Source organism: Microtus oregoni, unplaced genomic scaffold, assembly GCF_018167655.1.
Source record: "Microtus oregoni isolate MIOR12 unplaced genomic scaffold, Mior012 000006F_ref0000085, whole genome shotgun sequence".
Taxonomy (NCBI): Eukaryota; Metazoa; Chordata; class Mammalia; order Rodentia; family Cricetidae; genus Microtus; species Microtus oregoni.
In genome coordinates this window covers 19,990,249-20,007,284 of record NW_024543065.1, presented here as the reverse complement: position 1 = coordinate 20,007,284, position 17,036 = coordinate 19,990,249, and the positions used below count along the sequence as shown (strand labels likewise).

Sequence of the window (17,036 nt, the reverse complement as noted above, 5' to 3'; positions counted from 1 at the left end):
AAAAAGTGCTCCCATAGACACATCCAAAAAGCCCGTCTGATAGAGGCAATTCCCCAGTATTGAAGCTCCCTCCTCCCAGGTGACTCTGTCAAATTGACATAAACTAATCATCACATCATTGCGGCCTCTAAAATTATGTCTCTGCCATATACAGTTGGCTGTAATTTTTGATCTATTCACCTGGCAGGTACCATGTAAATGTCTTCTAAAACACAGCATCACTGTGCAACATGGCAAGCACTGCAAATGTGATTTTATCTGAAACCTAAACCGCCTTACACAATTCCATGGCCCGCTGTCTATCAGAGTTGGCAACATATCTCCTCTCTACTGTTCTATCTTGCCTTTTCACTCTGCAAAGTTATATTTCACTCTGGTCACATTGCACTGTCTGCAAGCTATGGTGTTGTGGGGACTCCTTCAGCCAATAGCCTTTAAGATACCAGCCCACTTCAAGTGTGGTCTCACGTGCTATAAAGGCAGACAAAAAGCGTGTACAGCCCTCTTTGCTGCTGGATTCGGTTCCAGTTCCCAGCACACACAGAGGACTGCAGAACAGTACGCTTACAGTGAGTTTATCCCCAAATGAATAAACCTTCGTTATACTCCATTCCGGGCTATTGTGAAACTTTTTGGTATGACTATACTGTGCTAGTTGTCACCTGTCTATTCCCTGGTGCAGGCTCCCTCCACAGTCTCAGATGACCTTCCCCATGCATTATATCTCCTGGGAAGCCCTGTTTATGCCCTACTGCAGGTGAGAGCATTGCTTCTGTCCCCATCATACTCCCATTTCCTTCCACCATATTAGACACATTCAGTTTGACTTGAATGCTTTATTTCTTATCCACCAGCAGAATGTGAATCTTCTGATTCAGACCAGACTTGCCCCAGTGTTCCAGAAGGAAGTATGAGACATTTTAGCTGCAATCTTTACTAGTCAGTATTTTCAAACTATGAATGCATCCTTTGCATCTAAAAAAACTTGAGAGAAATGTCTACGCACTAAATATTTGATCAAGCCCAGTCCTTCACTTCTTTGGGACGGTGACTCCAGCTCTTCTACAGAGATAATTACCTAGTTCACAAATGTTTGCCTACTGTTATATCTCCTCACACTCCACATTTCAAATAAATGTTATATATCATTGATCATAAGCTATTGGGAATGCTTATGGAAAACGATACTGCTGTGTCAGTTCTAGTTATGAATTCCAGAGCACAACAGACTGCTCAGTTAGATTCCTGGACTCCTGGGACATGTGAGTATAAGTTGAGGATACTGGGAAGGATTTGGAGGAGTTACATAATGCTGTTCACTTGTGCTGACTTCTGATCTAGATGAAAAATGGGATGGCCATATTAGGAAAATTGAGCGAAAATTGCCTCAATAATTTATGTCACTTATTTTTATTCATCTAATATGGAAGGCATATGGAAATGTTGGAAATGTCATTTGGTATAGAAGGAAAGATTCCCTCTCTCCTTTCCTCCCTTCCATTCTTCCAGTTTTCAAATCCTATGCATTTTGAAGCCAATACCTCTGGAGCAAAGAAACTGGTAATTCCCTAAAATCTCCAGCAGATGGAGGTAAAGTACCCTTCCCAAACGGACCTGCAGTGGGGTGAAGAAGATGTTTCTTCCCAAGCTGATGACTGCATCTTATACTGTGAAGAGTTTCTGTAATAAAAACTCATGCTACCCTTAGGACCTCTGCTGTTAGGGATGCGTTGGGACTGTTATTTAGCATCAAACAGAGACTTTATGTTGTTTTTCCTAATCAGCATTATTTTCTAGTACTGTTTGGGGTTCACAGTGAAATTGATATAAAATTGGAAAGGCCTCTCACATATGTCCCAATGCATGCATAGAGTCCCCATTACCCATAGCTTATCAAAGCACCACCTGTTTTACAATCAACAAGCCTACGGGAACACAGTATTACCTAAAGGCCATAGCTTACATCAGACTTCTCTGCCGGGCTATCTATTTGATGAGTTAGAAAATGTCTTAGGGTGTGAGCCCACTCTTATAGTCTCAGACGGAGGCATTGCACTGCCCTGTGTGCTCCATCTCTTCATTCCGTCTTCCCTCCTCCCCTAGGTACCACTGATTCCATCACTGCCTGCCCCAGTTTGTTTCTCAACTGTTGGGAAAAAACCCTGACCCAGACCAACTTAGGAAAGAAAGGGTTTATTCGGCTTCGAGGTTACAGCCCATTATTTGGGAATAGCAAGTCCGAAACTGAAGCAAAAACTCGTCAAGGGACACGGCTTACTGCCTTCCTCTGGCTCACTGTCCTGCTTGCTTGTTTCTCGCTAGACCCACCTGCCTAGGGATGGCACCACCTAAAGGAGGCTGGGCCCACCTACATCAAATAGCAGCTAAGAAAATGCCCACAGACTGCAAAGGGGTGGTGGATACCGAGGGGAGCGGATGTGGGGAGCAGCTGAGAGGCATAGATGAAGGAGAAAGGGTCATCAGGAAATAGTATATGAGTGTGGGCAGGACTATTTTCAATAAAAGGAGGGGGGGAAAAAAAGAAATTCCCCATGGGCCAGTCTGGTGGAAATAATTCCTCAGAGGAGGCTCCTTTCCAGGTGACTCCAGTTTGTGTCAAGTTGACAAAAACTAACCGCACAACCATGGCATTAGTTTATACATTTGGGGAACGTCATGCTGGCGGAATCGTTTAATAGGAAACCTGTTCAGTTTGGTTTCTTTTACTGCCTTCCATGCGTGTGTGTTCTCTCCACATCTTTTCATAACTTCACAGCTCCAAATATTTTGCCTCTAGATTTGTACTCCACTGTTAGCTAACTTTTGTGATGATTATAAGGCTCTTTTCCCCCAACATTATTTGTTATAAATATTACGCTTTCAGCACTGTTTTACATTTGTCTCTTTCCAAGGTCTCCAGCTGGGTTACTGCTTATCCGTCTCTCAATGCTGAACGGCCTAGATTGTGGTAACTTTGTGGAAGGTCTTCAGGTCAACTCATGCTTGTAACTTTATTCTTTCCCTTTGATATTATGTCAGCATCTTTTGTGAATTTGTTTGTCAATGCCCATAAGATCGTTTCCTGGATTCTGAGGAGACTGCTTTGAATCTATGGGTCAAACTGGGGAAAATGGCATCTCAACTACATATTCATTTCGACATTTATTTCACTTTTCTTCAGGCACTCCCACCAGAACTTTGTAGAATTTTTCATACAGGTCTTGAACATATTTTGTTAGACTTACACACAAGTATTTCATTGGGAAAATGATAATACATTATCATATATTGGGAGACTTTTGCCAGCTCTTCCAGATTCTTTCTGGAACAGTGGTCATGCTGCCTCTAGATGAACCAACCCATTGTTGTTTCTCTCTTCCCAGTGAATATGCTCTTTATTTTCTATACAAGATGAAAGACAAGTGAAGTAGATATAAAACATATACACACATGCACAAGCACACATACACAACATGAGCAATGAAATTGCCTGTTGCTATCATTGTGAACTAAGAAAGACATTCATTCTTGTTTTCCCTCAACTACTTCCCTCATTACATAGGGCTGAGTTTCTGACCCAAGCCATTTTCCTTCTTTCTAAACAGCTACTTTTAATATGTCTTACAAGTCCAGTCTACTTACCATATTGAATGCATAATACAGGATAGTTCAAAAACACAACACTTGCCTTGAAAGATAGCGGAGGCTTTATGCAATGCTTTTGACACCACCCAAAGACCTAAAACAGACAGAAGAGATGAAGGACAGGAGGAGAGAACAGGTCACGGAGTCCCACATCTAATGCTGCCTACTGCAGACCAAGCTGTCTGCATTTGTGTGCCCGGGTAAACAGAAGGCATGCTGACAGAGTGTGGAGCAGAAGCAAGATCCTAACACAGACACTGAAGGGACAGACAGCCTTGGCGAAGGAGATGAGCGTGTTGTCAGGACGACTCTGTTACCTGGAAAAGGCTGCAGAACTGAGCTGTAAGCCAAGATATGCTTGCTCCCAGGAGCTTTCACCTGAGAGATCACAGCCCCACTTCCCTTCTCTGCTTGATAAATCTGTGTGTTGTCCTTTGTTGTAATGATCCAATACACAAATTCTCCGTCCACTGTTAAGCTAACAATTCTTTTTCCTGTTGATTCAAACCAAAGAAAAAAATTAAAGGATAAAGGAATCAAATTACATAAAATTAGACCTCTTAAGTTTTCTCCTCTAAATAATATATAAAGTTATTTTTCTACAAGAAAACTGCTAAATGTTAAATATTACAATATGAAAGTGCCTATTACATGGCACTTGGCTCACTAATGTTTCCTCACTTTGTTTCTGGACCCAGTGAAGTCAAAGTAAACACTGTCATTACCAGTTCTATCTGAATACACTGCTCACAGCCACAGGTTAATTAAGAGCAGAGTGAGTGTAAAAACCTGCCTCCGACATGAGACACCTTCCTACAAGTTAGTGAACACCCAAAAATAACACAGGCAACTCCCGTTGTTCTTGATTGTATACCAGGACCAGATAGTAAGACCCTGCTGTTGAAGACAACAGACACATAGGTTAGGAAATACAGAGGAATCCACTAGGGTTAAGGGAGAGCCTTTCATGGTACTGTCCAGGAGGACACCCTGAACGCTCTAATGTTGACCTACAGCTAAGTACGCCCACTGCTACAACAGTGGCACCGAGGTTATGGGGTAATCAACCACTTTCTGAGTGGATCTGAGGCCTGCTCCAGAGGAAGGAATCCATGCCTGGTACTGTTAGCCTGGTCAAAGCCCACCGCCAGAAACTCTTAGGCCTCTGTGAGGAAATGTCTTCCTTTGTGTGGGAGCCCACAGTGACTCTATCTACATCTTGGCTTAAGGTCAGAGTTCAAGCTTGTCAAGGCCAAATAATAAGATGTTTGACCAAAGGTGTGGCTACTAGACATCTTGTTCCTCAAGACCAAATAACAGGATTTTTAACTAAGGGTGTGCTTACTAGATGTTTTTAATATTAAGGAAGTAATTATACTTGTTTGTTCCTTGTATCACTGGTGAGGAAGTCTTTTGCCCTCCCCTTTTTGCTTTGGGTATAAAAGGACTAACGGCCGCTACAGTACTCACTGAGAGCCCTCCCAACTCTGTTTGCTGTCTTTTGTCTCTTTCTTTTCTCAGTCCTCACTCCCCTTTTCTGGCATGTTTGACAGGTTGGCTGGTTCCGACATCTTTGTTTTGCTAAATAGATATGTTGTCAAACTGCTTCTAAATAAATTTCTATGTTTATACCCATAAGTTAGTGCTTCCCTCAGCCTTTGCTAGGGAAGTCTCTATATGCAGTGGGCAGCAGTTAATGCAGAGATTTAACAACTGTCAAAGTGCTAAGAATGAGTCATTATTGAATGCTTTGATATCTAATTGGGAAATCTAGTACAGGACCCCTAATGCACGCACACACACACACACACACACACACACACACACACACACACACACTCAGCTCGGGGAACACCAAGTGTTGACAGAGGTTTCTGTCCCACCTGGTCCCACAGCCATTCAGTCCCAAAGAAATACACAGAGGCCTACATTAATTATAAACTGGTTGGCCTATTAGCTCAGGCTTCTTATTAACTAACTCTTACATCTTAAATTAATCCATAATTCTTGTCTGTATTAGTCAAGTGGCTTGGTACCTTTTATCTTGCTTCCTCTGGGTCTGGGTGTTGACTGCAGACTAAACCTTTCTTCTTCCCAGAATTCTCCTATTCTGGTCACCCTGCCTATACTTCCTGCCTGGCTACTGGCCAATCAGCATTTTATTAAACCAATACAAGTAAGAAATCTTTACAGGGTACAAGACCATTGTCCCACAGTAATCAAGAAAGAGGGGAAAATGACACTGTTTATACACACAAAATTATACTAAATGGGAAAAAGTAAATCTGTCTCTGTGACTCCAAATTAAACAGCATAAAGCCATCAACAACAGACGGCACATACAGGACTCATGGCCTGGCTCAACATTTGCATCAATGGCTTGGGACAAATGCATAACACAAATCCTCATCACATTATAGATTATATAGGATTTTTCACTTTCACTAATGGGTTTAGATACAGGCTTGAAATTCAAAGCTATCACCACCACATCAAGAAAAAAAATGGTCACATAATGAAACAAAACTCCTAAATTCAAATTGAAAAATCAGTTCTATAAAGTCAACAGGTGAAAGACATCTGGCTTATCTATGTGTGCAGAACAAACTGTGGGTTTCTGATGTGGTAAGCACTGCAAATATATGATACTAGTTTCAAGTGCCATCATCCTTCAGGTGTCTTCCAACTTTGCGATAGAGTTCATTGTTTTTTTGGATTTCGGAGATTTTATTTTTTATCACATAATCCTTTATCTTGTCACTAACATCCTTTTCCTACAGGTATTTTGCTTGCAACTTAAAGCTTCTGATTTTGCCTTTTTAGGGAATTTCTCTGGGTGTCAATGTGTGTGTTTCTAGGTCTTTGTATGATTCTTGTGATTTTTTTCTTTATCACTTTGGTTCTTTTTCGTTTGTTTGTTTGTTTGTTTGTTTATTTATTAAAAACTTTCACCTCCTCCCCTCCTGTCTGTAACCTGACCAAATAGGTTATAGTAGCTGACAAGTGGCCTTTGAATGACTCACCTGTGTCTGTCATCATCACGCCTTTGTGGCATTACAGATGTGTGTTACAATGCACTAGCAACCCAAACTCAGGTCCTCACAGTTTCAAGGAAAGCATTTCACTGATTGGTCAATGTATCCAAACTCGTGTGTGTGTGTGTGTGTGTGTGTGTGTGTGTGTGTGTGTAAATGCCCATGTATGTACATTGTATGTACATGATTCACTCAATAGCCAAGGATTCCCTTGAACTTTTGATCTTCTTTATTCTACCTCCTAAGTACCTCCAAGCACCTCCTAAGTGCTTGGATTACAGATGTGTCAACAGGTTTAGTTTTATGAAGTGCTGGCTTCATGTATGTATACATGAGCACGCACTTTTGTGTATATGTAGAGGCCCAAGCTCAATTCACTATGGGTTTTCTTCTAGTAACTAGCTGATCTTTAAGTTAATCAAATTTTCAATGAGGATTAAGATTATAGTTTGTTTGTTCTTTTGGATTGGTTTGGTTGGTTTGGTGTTGTTGGTGCTGTTTTTAGATGGGGTCTTTCTCTTTAGCCCTGGCTGTTCTGGAAGTTACAATGTAATCCTAGCTGGCCTTGAACTCACAGAGATCTGCCTGCCTCTGCCTCCCAAGTACTGGAGTTAAAAGCATGTGCCACCACGCCAAGCAAAGATTATAATTTTAATTGGTAGTTGTGGGATCAAATTTTATAAACCCAGAGTTTATCAGTTCTGTTAGACTGTCTGGGATCATCCTGTCTCCACCTCACCACTGCTTGGATTACAGGTGTTCATCAGCATCTGCCTTTTATGGGGGTACTAGTGATTCAAACTTGGGTCCTTGTTTTTGTACAGCAAACTCAATACTAACTGTGCCATCTCCCCTTCCCCTGAAAGTTCTTTCTAATGGATGGGAAGGACTGCTGTTATAAATGAAGATACACATGCTGGGATATAGCTCAGCTGAGACTGCCTAGCACACACCACTGGGTTTGATAGCCAGCACTTCATAAAACTAAACCTGGTGACACACATCTGCAATCCAAGCATTTAGGAGGTAAAAGAAAGAAGAACAGAAGTTCAAGGGCATCCTTGGCTATCGAGTACATTTTTGGCCACCCTGGGTTACCTGAAACCTATTTTAAAAAGAGGAAGAAAAGATATATGCATGCATTTGCACATTACCAAGGATGGCAGGCACCATGGTGATTTTCCAGCATTGGCATCCTTCCAGATCCATGGCCCAGATCTCTTGTCCTTTGGTAAAGTATATCCGTGGTCTGTTTGGGTCAGAGGTATCAACAGTCATTGCTCCACCTAACTCAGATTCAATCACATTACAAGAACATTGGCTCCTTCCACTCGGGTTTGAGGCCTTGGGTTGTAGAATGAGGTGCAAGGTGTGATTGCTAATACTGCAGTAGAACATCCGATGGCCCAGATCTGAAACTTCTGTCCAATACAAGCGACTGTAAGGAAGGGGTGAGGGAAGAAATCCTTTCAATTTAATGAGGAAAATATGTCACTTCAAATATGAGTTTGCAATGAAAATTTCATGCATAATAATGAGAGGACAGATGAAACCTTGGCAGTAAACGTGTCCAAATATCAATTAACTTCCTTCTGAGATGGAAGAGGTCACAAGAAGTTCAACTCAGTGTTGCTCAATTTTTTTAATAGCATATTACAGCCAAAGCCCTGGGTGCTAATGGCCTTGAACTCATAGTCTGAGCACCTTCAGTGACCATCAAAGGCTATAAATTCTAAATATATTTTCATATTTTTCAGTATGTCCTTCTCCGCACTCTCTTCCTATTCCTGTTTTTTAAGGGCAATAAGCAACCTAGTTTTCAAAACGGTCTATTTCCATGCTATGGCACAAATAAAAATACCCTCTCCAAGCTGGAAAATTGATACTCCATTGCTGAATGGAGGTCCTAAGACTACACTATTAAGATAGGAATTTTATGAAGATGGATGAACCTAGAAGAGCTTTAGCTCGGCCACAGCTGCTGGCCATCTGTGCTGTCCATCCCGCCTTTGTCTCCATCTACTTCTTGTTTTTGTCACCTGCAGCTGTTATAAAATTCACTGATATAAAAATTTGCTATGGCTGTCCTTCTGGCAATTAGCCCATCTGCAGGCTAGTCAAATTTTCAACATGCATTACAATTATAATCTTAATTGTTGGTTGTGAGATAGAAGTTTATGGAGCCTTCATGAGAATTCTATTTCTGAGCCTTGTTTCTTACTCTCATTTTCTAGATTTTGAGTTGCGGGGGGGGGGTGTTACTAAATCACTGTGGTTGGCCTTGAACCCACAATGTTCCTGCCTCTGACTTCTGAGTAATGGGGATGACACATATGGATTACCAAACTTGGTTCAGAATTATTTATTTTAATTTAATATATCTCCCAACCATGCAATCCCAGTGCCTGGGAGCTGAAATAGGAACAATAGGGGGGAATTCAGGTCATCAGCAGCTAGCTACATAACCAGCTTGATGTCAGTATAAGTTACATAACACCCTCTTACAAAACTAAAGTAAAAGTTAACCATGAGCCTTAAAGCATCTTATTTCCCCTTTATTAGCTTCTAATAGTAAACAAAGATATCACATCAATATATATCTATTTCATCACAATAAAGACATTCGTACCTTAAAAGGGGATACACGGAGAAAGAAATGATTGCTGAATGCCTTTTGCAAATCTTCAACTCCCTAGGAGATTTCACCTTGTATTCAAGATCAACCCTGAATATCCGTGTTCCGTCTTGAGATGCTTTCAGTGCAAAGTAGAGGTGCCTTGCAATCCAGTCCACTGCAATAACTGCAACATCAGAAACCAGAGCATCCTGGAAAAGCTTAACACAGGGTAGAGAGCAGAGAGCACAGCTAAGAAGAGAGCTGATCCTTTCTGTTTGGAGATTCCTGTGCCCGTTCATATCATTACACATTGAACTGCTCTGGAACCTCCAGCCTCGCTCCTCAGGCTCTGCGACAACCGTAACTCAAGCCGTATTCTCTCACTATTTATCCATCTAGTTTATTTCAGCCACTCGGCTTAAGCTCTGATCTTCAGAGCAGGAGGGCTAAAACTCCTCGTCTTCAGACACAATGATTCATTCAGTTAGGGACTCGAATGCCAAACTACCTTTTGAATGTTTCCATGTGAGTTACTCCAAAAATAAGAACCAATCACCCCACCCTAAACCCCTTTTTCTCTTGCGCATCACATTGTTAAGGATGTCCACTATTAACCCCAGGAGTCATTCTGCTCATATGTGGATCCCCCTTCATTTTCTTCTCATATCATTACATGGGGAGCTAGTCTCTGAAAATCCTTCCAAAACTTGGCATCTTCTTTCTCATTTCATTGACTGTCACCTAACTCCTAGGTTTCTGTAGTTTCCACTGCTGAAAAATAGAGCAATCTAAAGCATAATGTGAAGTTGGAAGTCATAGTGCACATCTGCAAGGCCAGTACTGCCCAGGTGGAAGGAAGGGAACCAGGAGGTCTGTGTTAGCCTAGGTCGCACAGTTAATTTGAGGCCCAGTCTGTGCTATGCAAGACTCTGTCTCAAAGAAGAAAGGGGGGGGAGGAAAGGAAAGGAAAGGAAAGGAAAGGAAAGGAAAGGAAAGGGGAAAGGGAAGGAAGGGAAGGGAAGGGAAGGGAAGGAAAGGAAAGGAAAGGAAAGGAAAGGAAAGGAAAGGAAAGGAAAGGGGAAAGGGAAAGGGAAGGGAAGGGAAGGAAAGGAAAGGAAAGGAAAGGAAAGGAAAGGAAAGGAAAGGGGAAAGGGAAAGGGAAGGGAAGGGAAGGGAAGGAAAGGAAAGGAAAGGAAAGGAAAGGAAAGGAAAGGAAAGGAAAGGAAAGGAAAACACATGCGTGAACCCATTCTGTATTCATGAGTGACTAAATGGCCACACATTTACTACTATTTCAATCATTCTCATCTTAAAGGCTCACCCACCGGCCAATCATCTTAATTACATCCTTCACATCAATAGAATCTCAAAGGGAAATACCTTGGAGCTGGAATGATTGTGCAAATTCAGAAGGAAGAGTGAGTTTCCTTGTGCAAAATACCCCATTTCATCATCTGCCGTGTACCCCACAGTGCTGACGTCTCCCTCCGTGGAAAATGTCCATGCAACTTGATTTTGATCTATATCTAGAAACACGATCTTATTGCCAAGAAGAGATATAAGATACGGAAATGGTTTGATTTCTGCAAATGAAAAATAAGTATAGAGTGCCCATGAGAAACAAGCTTCAGGTCATGAGAAATCAGCCGTGCTGAAATCCATGGGCCACTTCAGATTCGTCTTAACACATCAGGCTCGATGAAGACTCTCAGGCCCTTTGCGTCTGAGTTTCTTCAAACTACTTTGACATGAATATGTATGTATGTATGTATGTATGTATGTATGTATGTATGTGTGTATGTGTGTATGTGTGTATATATATGTGTGTGTATATATATTCTGATCTTAACTTTTAATCCAGAGCTGTCGTTCCTTTTCCTAAACATACCAACAAAAATGTATACTTTCCAATCGTTATTTACAGATTTTAGGTAAGAAATACCTGATGTTTTAGACATCACTGTATCAGAAAATGGTCCTGGCCCTTTGGATGTGAAGACACGAACCTAAAGAATAAAGAAAGGAAGGAAAACTTTTAAATGTATAGGTGTTCTCAGTAGCAGTAGACTCAGAGGCTGATAATTATACAACATTCATTGTATACACCTAATATGCATTATAAGTAGTTTAAAAGCATTGCTTACATCTAAGTATATTGTAATAAATAACTAAAGCTGAAACTATTGACCTGTACTCACAGTTGGTTTTCTATCAAAAAAAGGATGAAGAATAATAAATGTCTCCATTGCTTGGGAAAGGTCTGGGGACTTCTTGAACAACCCAGATACTATGGATATGCTGATTAATTTGTTGTGTCAATAATTACCCAATATGTGTACAACTAATCACTAATTATTATACCTGAAACACAAAAAATCTTTACTCATCAATTAAATATTTTTAAATGAATAAAAAGTCATCAACTATTTCCTAGATCAGGTTATATAGAATAGTTAACAGATATAAATCTATACAAATTATGATAAGTTAAGTATACTCGACTTTCTAACAGGAGGTTTAGAAGGAGAAAATGATCAAGTCTCCTTATATTTAAAAGTAAGTATGCATTTTACATACAGTCTCTTTGGGTCCTCGCAGCTACATAGGAGGGGAAACTGGATCAGGATTATGTGGAAGCTCACAGAGCACACAAGTGGGGACTGCAGCAGAGCGATGACATGTGTATCCTCCTGAGACCTGTCTGTCTTCCCTTTCACTGTGTCATGCTACATCCTAACAGGAAAGCTTTTATTTTAACTTTAATGTATTTTATTGTGTAATAAATCATTTCCATTTCCAAACCTTGTATTCGTAAAATTGCCTACAAAGAAAATTGGCACATAAGATGATGGCCTCAAAGTACTCTATCAAGAAAGCAACAGAGAACAGGTTGTTTATTTTAATTTTTTTTATTTGGGGTTTGGGTTTGTTGTTGTTGTGTTTCGTTCTTGTTGGTATTTTTCTGAGACAACATTTCTCTTTTTAGCCCTGGTTGTCCTGGAACTCAATCTGTAGACCAGACTGGGCTCAAACTCAGAGATCCACATGCTTCTTCTGCCTTCCAAGTGCTGGGATTAAAGACATGTGCTACCACTGCCCAGCATCTTTAATTATTTATTTATTTTCTTTTGTGGGTGTGTTTTAGTTGTGTATATGTGTATGTACCACATGCATATGTAGTGCCCTTGGAGATTAGAAGATGGCATTGGCTCCCATGAAATCACCTAGGTGATAGGAACTGAATGAGGGTCCTCTGCAAGAACAACAAGTGCTTTTAACTGCTGAGCCATCTCTTCAGCCCTGCACCAAATTGTTTTCTTATATTTCTAACACTAAATGTATTTTACAATATTACATAGTAATGTCTGTGTATGCATTTATCAATTCATGCAGTCTTTACTTCTGAATGAGACTGTGCTAAATGTATCCGGATATGTCACTTTTTATGACACTATACTGACCGAAATTTGAAGTTACATATAAATATTGACAGACACAGCTAGAATATGTATCTAATTGGAGTATTTAGTAACATCAACAATTAGAAATTAGTATCATTTTTAATTTTATGTGTGAATCTTGATTAGTATAAATATAGAGACCTAATAAATTATTCCTGTAATTATTGTATTTAAATTTAAATTCTAACTAAAACATTCAAAGTAATCCCCTAAACATTTCTCCCCAGAAGATGTGGAAAATAAATGCAAATATGTACAGTTATCAAGAATACAGTAATGTATGAAGAAATTAATATATACATATTCATATATATATATATATATATACACACACACACACACACAGGGTTTCTCTGTGGCTTTGGAGCCTGTCCTGGAACTAGTTCTTGTAGAGCAGGCTGGCCTTGAACCCACAGTGCGTGCTCAGTCAAAGAAGACAACCTTCCCCAAATAGAGAAAGACCAGTCTTTAATCAAGGGTATACAAGTAGCTGCACTCCCCTGCTGAACCTCCAAGCAAGCTCTCAAGCCATATATTTAAGTTTAAAAAAAAATCATAAATTTAAAATACCAGAGTGTCATGGTATTAGAATACTTTCCTGACTCCTCGTCTCTTTCTGCTCTGTTACTACTACCACTACTACTAGATTACTGCTCTGAGATATAAGCGCTGTCAGGCCTCACTTCTATTTACACATGCGATTCCTGGTCTGGGCATTTGGGTCATTCACAGAGACGCTGCCACAAGCTGCAAAAGACCACAGAGGCTGCATGGGGCGTACCACTGCCTGGTCATGCAGTCTTAGGAGTGAGTTGACAGATGCAGCGATCAACTGTGAAAATGAGTGCATTTTCACATCATGGTAGGTAGGTTTTGAGTACATGAATACAGGCTTTATCCTAAATGTGAATACTCTGAGTGTAAGACGATTGTCAGGGCATCCTTTACCCAAGCTGTGCTGTCTCTCCTGTCTTCGTCTGCCAACTGCTTGATTCCTCTGAGCACAGCGGAACTGAATTACTAACAAAGTAGACGTATATTAACTCAGTCTTTTAATTAACCATTCATTATACTATGAACATTCACATCCCAGGGCTGGGAAGATGGCTCCGTCATTAAATTCTGGGCTCACAACCAAAATATCAAGATTCATCTCCCAGGAGCTGCAGAAACAGCTCAGCAGTCAAGAGCACTTGCTGTTCTTTCAAGGAATCCAAATTCAGTTGCCAGTACCCACAGGGAGTGTTCACAATTGCCTATAACTCCTGCGGCGGGGATCCAACACTTCTGACCTCCATGGGCACCTACACACACATGTACATATTCACATGCAGACATGCAAGAACATAATTTAAAATAATTAAGATAAATTCTAAAAACAAAAATACGTATCCCTGTTTCTCTCTCGTACCTGGAAGGCAACAATATACCGGAGATTCATGGCCTCCAGCTGAAAAGACAACACTGAGGGCTTCACAATGACAGAAATCCAGTCTTCGCTTGTTTTGTTGGCATTGTTTTGTTTAGATATATGATAGAAGATTTCAAATTTGGTTAGCACTCCATTTTCATGCTTGGGTTTATTCCACCTAAACTCTACCGTGACTTCATTCTTGTTGCCATATCTTCCACTTGGCAAAATAAATATTCTGGGGTTCTCTGGTGCTGATGGAACTGAAAAGTAGATGCACAGAGAGTGTTGGATATAACATAAGGCTGACTTTTATCACCCATGATCATGGCTTGGATATCTTGGCAAAAAGTATTGCTCATTCTAGACAATCAAGGTACATCACTCTCATTCTTAAGGCTATTTAGAAGAAGAATCTACAGGTTTCTTCAGAAGCTCATCTTGATATTTTAGCAAGTCTCCATGATTTCCTTTCAGTCTACCCCATGTCCTCTTACTACTATATAAACTCATCTTTCTCATCTCTGTGTCCCAGACAGATGAAAGGTGGACCGGTTATCCCTAAGAAAATACAACATTCACTCTCATCCTGACAGTGTGGTTTGGCCAATGTCAGTTATTAAGAGGCGAGGCAATGACCCAGACTGCCCTTCGCTCTGTTCAGGAGGTAAAATACAGCATGTAGGGACTTTGGCTTTCATAACACTAATCCTCAAGGAGGCAGGAAATGGTAGAGTTGACTAACAGGTATCCCAAGACTATGGCTTTGGTATCTCCAGCTTTGCCAGAGTTGAACCAAGCCATGAAATGCCAGATCGTTCTATTCTACAAATTTCTCTTCCGTCTTGAAAGTCCTCTGCTAGGTCTCAGGGCTCACACCTTCCCCATGTCCAGTCCCATTGCTTCCTCATGTTCCTCACTTATACGGTGGACTTTGAGACTTCAAAAACCTATGCCAGGCCCAGTGTGTTTCTCTCCCCCTGTTGCTTGTGGATCAGGAAATAAAGCTCTAGCTTCAGGGCGATGCCTGCCTGGTTGCCACCATGCTCACTGCTAGGATAACAATGAACTAACAATGACTAAGACCTTTCAATCTCTTCTTGCTTGGTTTTTTGTTGTTGTTGTTGTTGTTTGTTTGTTTGCTTGCTTGCTTGCTTGCTTGCTTGCTTGTTTGTTTTTCGAGACAGGGTTTCTCTGTGTAACAGGCCTGGCTGTCTTAGAACTCACTTTGTAGATAAGACTGGCCTCGAACTCACAGAGATCCACCTGCCTCTGCCTCACAAGTGCTGGGATTAAAGGTGTGTGCCACCACCCGGCTTATCTATCTCTTCTAACTCCATCTCTCAAAATCCAGCCAAAGTCTTTGCACTGAAAGGCCTTCTGTATCAATCAGTTCATGTACATCTCCCTCTTCTAGGAATATTTGCCGTCTCTTGACAAAGCTGACGATTTTATATGACTGCTATAGGTCATGCTACTCAATTCAGTTATCATGGCCTCATTTCTATTATACTAGAAGCAGATATGATCATTTCCATCCTGTTTTAGGGACTCCATAAAAAAAAGGAAAAAACTATCTTTATTTGTTATTTAAGACCTTCCCCAAATCTAGTATTGAAGTGCTTAATAAAAATTAGTGAGCCTGGATAATTGTTTACCATGTTGCAAATATTCTGAACTATGGGCCATATCCCATTATTCTTCCATACTGCTCCAAGTGTCTATCAGATGTTTACCACAGGCCCCTAGGAGATCCCCGAGGGATACAGTTCAAACTCATCTCCACAGAATTGCACCACCAAAGCTGGAAGTCCGAGACAATCTTAGAGCACATCTGGATACAAATACTACCTGAGGCAGAATGTGCCCATGTTCCACTATGTTCCTGCCTTGAGCCTTGTGTATGAATATTATTGAATAGATCCTACCATTAAAGGTGCACTGCTGAGTGGATCTCTGTGTTTCCTGAACCATCTGTTCTATTGGACGTTTATAGAAGTGAAATTAATATGATGCTCTCCTTTACCAATATTTGCTAAAATGACTCAAGGAGATTTCTGGAACTCCAGTAAGAACTTTGGATTATGTCTCACTTCTGCAGCTAAGACTCTAACATCTGTCTGGGTGGGGATCCAGCATAGGTGGGGGGTGAATGTTTAACAAAAGTGTGATGCCTGTAAGCATGCTTTGTACGCCTGCGGGGATCTGTCTGGAGCTCTTTTTCAAATATATCCCCAAGAAGCAGACCATCTGGACACCAGTTACTTATGCTCAGGACACTGGGTTTCCAACACCGCTAATCCCTGTCGCTCTGAAGAGGGGTTTCACAGACTTCTTGAAACGTGTTTTTGCCTCTTAAATATCACTACAGCGGAGCCAAAATAGTTCTTAACCTTTCAAGTATTCATCTTTGGGAATATATTTACAGGCTTCTTTTGATGATACTATTCTAAATTCCAAGAAGTCATTGAAAGGTTATTGAATCTATACAACTCCATAAAACTCAAAAACTTATTTTAACTATTATTGCCTATTCATTTCAGATCAGGTAAAGTAACCAGCATCTTATTATTGTTTTAAAAGAAATTTTTTTTTACCTGATTCAGGTGCACGAAGAGATAGAGATGTTTTTTGGCCCTTTCCCCAGTAAGTATATGGAGTGACAGAAAAGTTAAATAAGGCATAGGGCTCCAATCCTTCCACAGTAAACACGGGTAAGGACTGCTGTTCAATAGCCAGGAACTACAATAAAAGCACAACACCTTTTTAGAGGAAAGGTTATTGACTTTTCACTCATAACTAACTAACATTTCTAAATTTTGGTTTACTTCTAAAACCAAGACTTGAAATCTTGGAAACGTAAATGT

The 17,036-nt window shown here is 40.5% G+C and overlaps 1 protein-coding gene across 1 annotated transcript in view; it reads right to left on the bottom strand.

Annotated features, from left to right (window-relative positions):
- Ros1 (ROS proto-oncogene 1, receptor tyrosine kinase) overlaps positions 1-17,036 on the bottom strand; it is a 117,380-nt gene that overhangs the window by 49,492 nt on the left and 50,852 nt on the right. The window contains exons 21-27 of the mRNA XM_041654206.1: positions 16,767-16,911; positions 14,170-14,432; positions 11,240-11,303; positions 10,678-10,880; positions 9,310-9,515; positions 7,835-8,118; positions 3,963-4,139 (exon numbers count right to left, since the gene is read on the bottom strand). Coding sequence (XP_041510140.1) covers positions 3,963-4,139; positions 7,835-8,118; positions 9,310-9,515; positions 10,678-10,880; positions 11,240-11,303; positions 14,170-14,432; positions 16,767-16,911 — 1,342 coding nt within the window. The remainder of the gene's footprint in view (positions 1-3,962; positions 4,140-7,834; positions 8,119-9,309; positions 9,516-10,677; positions 10,881-11,239; positions 11,304-14,169; positions 14,433-16,766; positions 16,912-17,036) is intronic.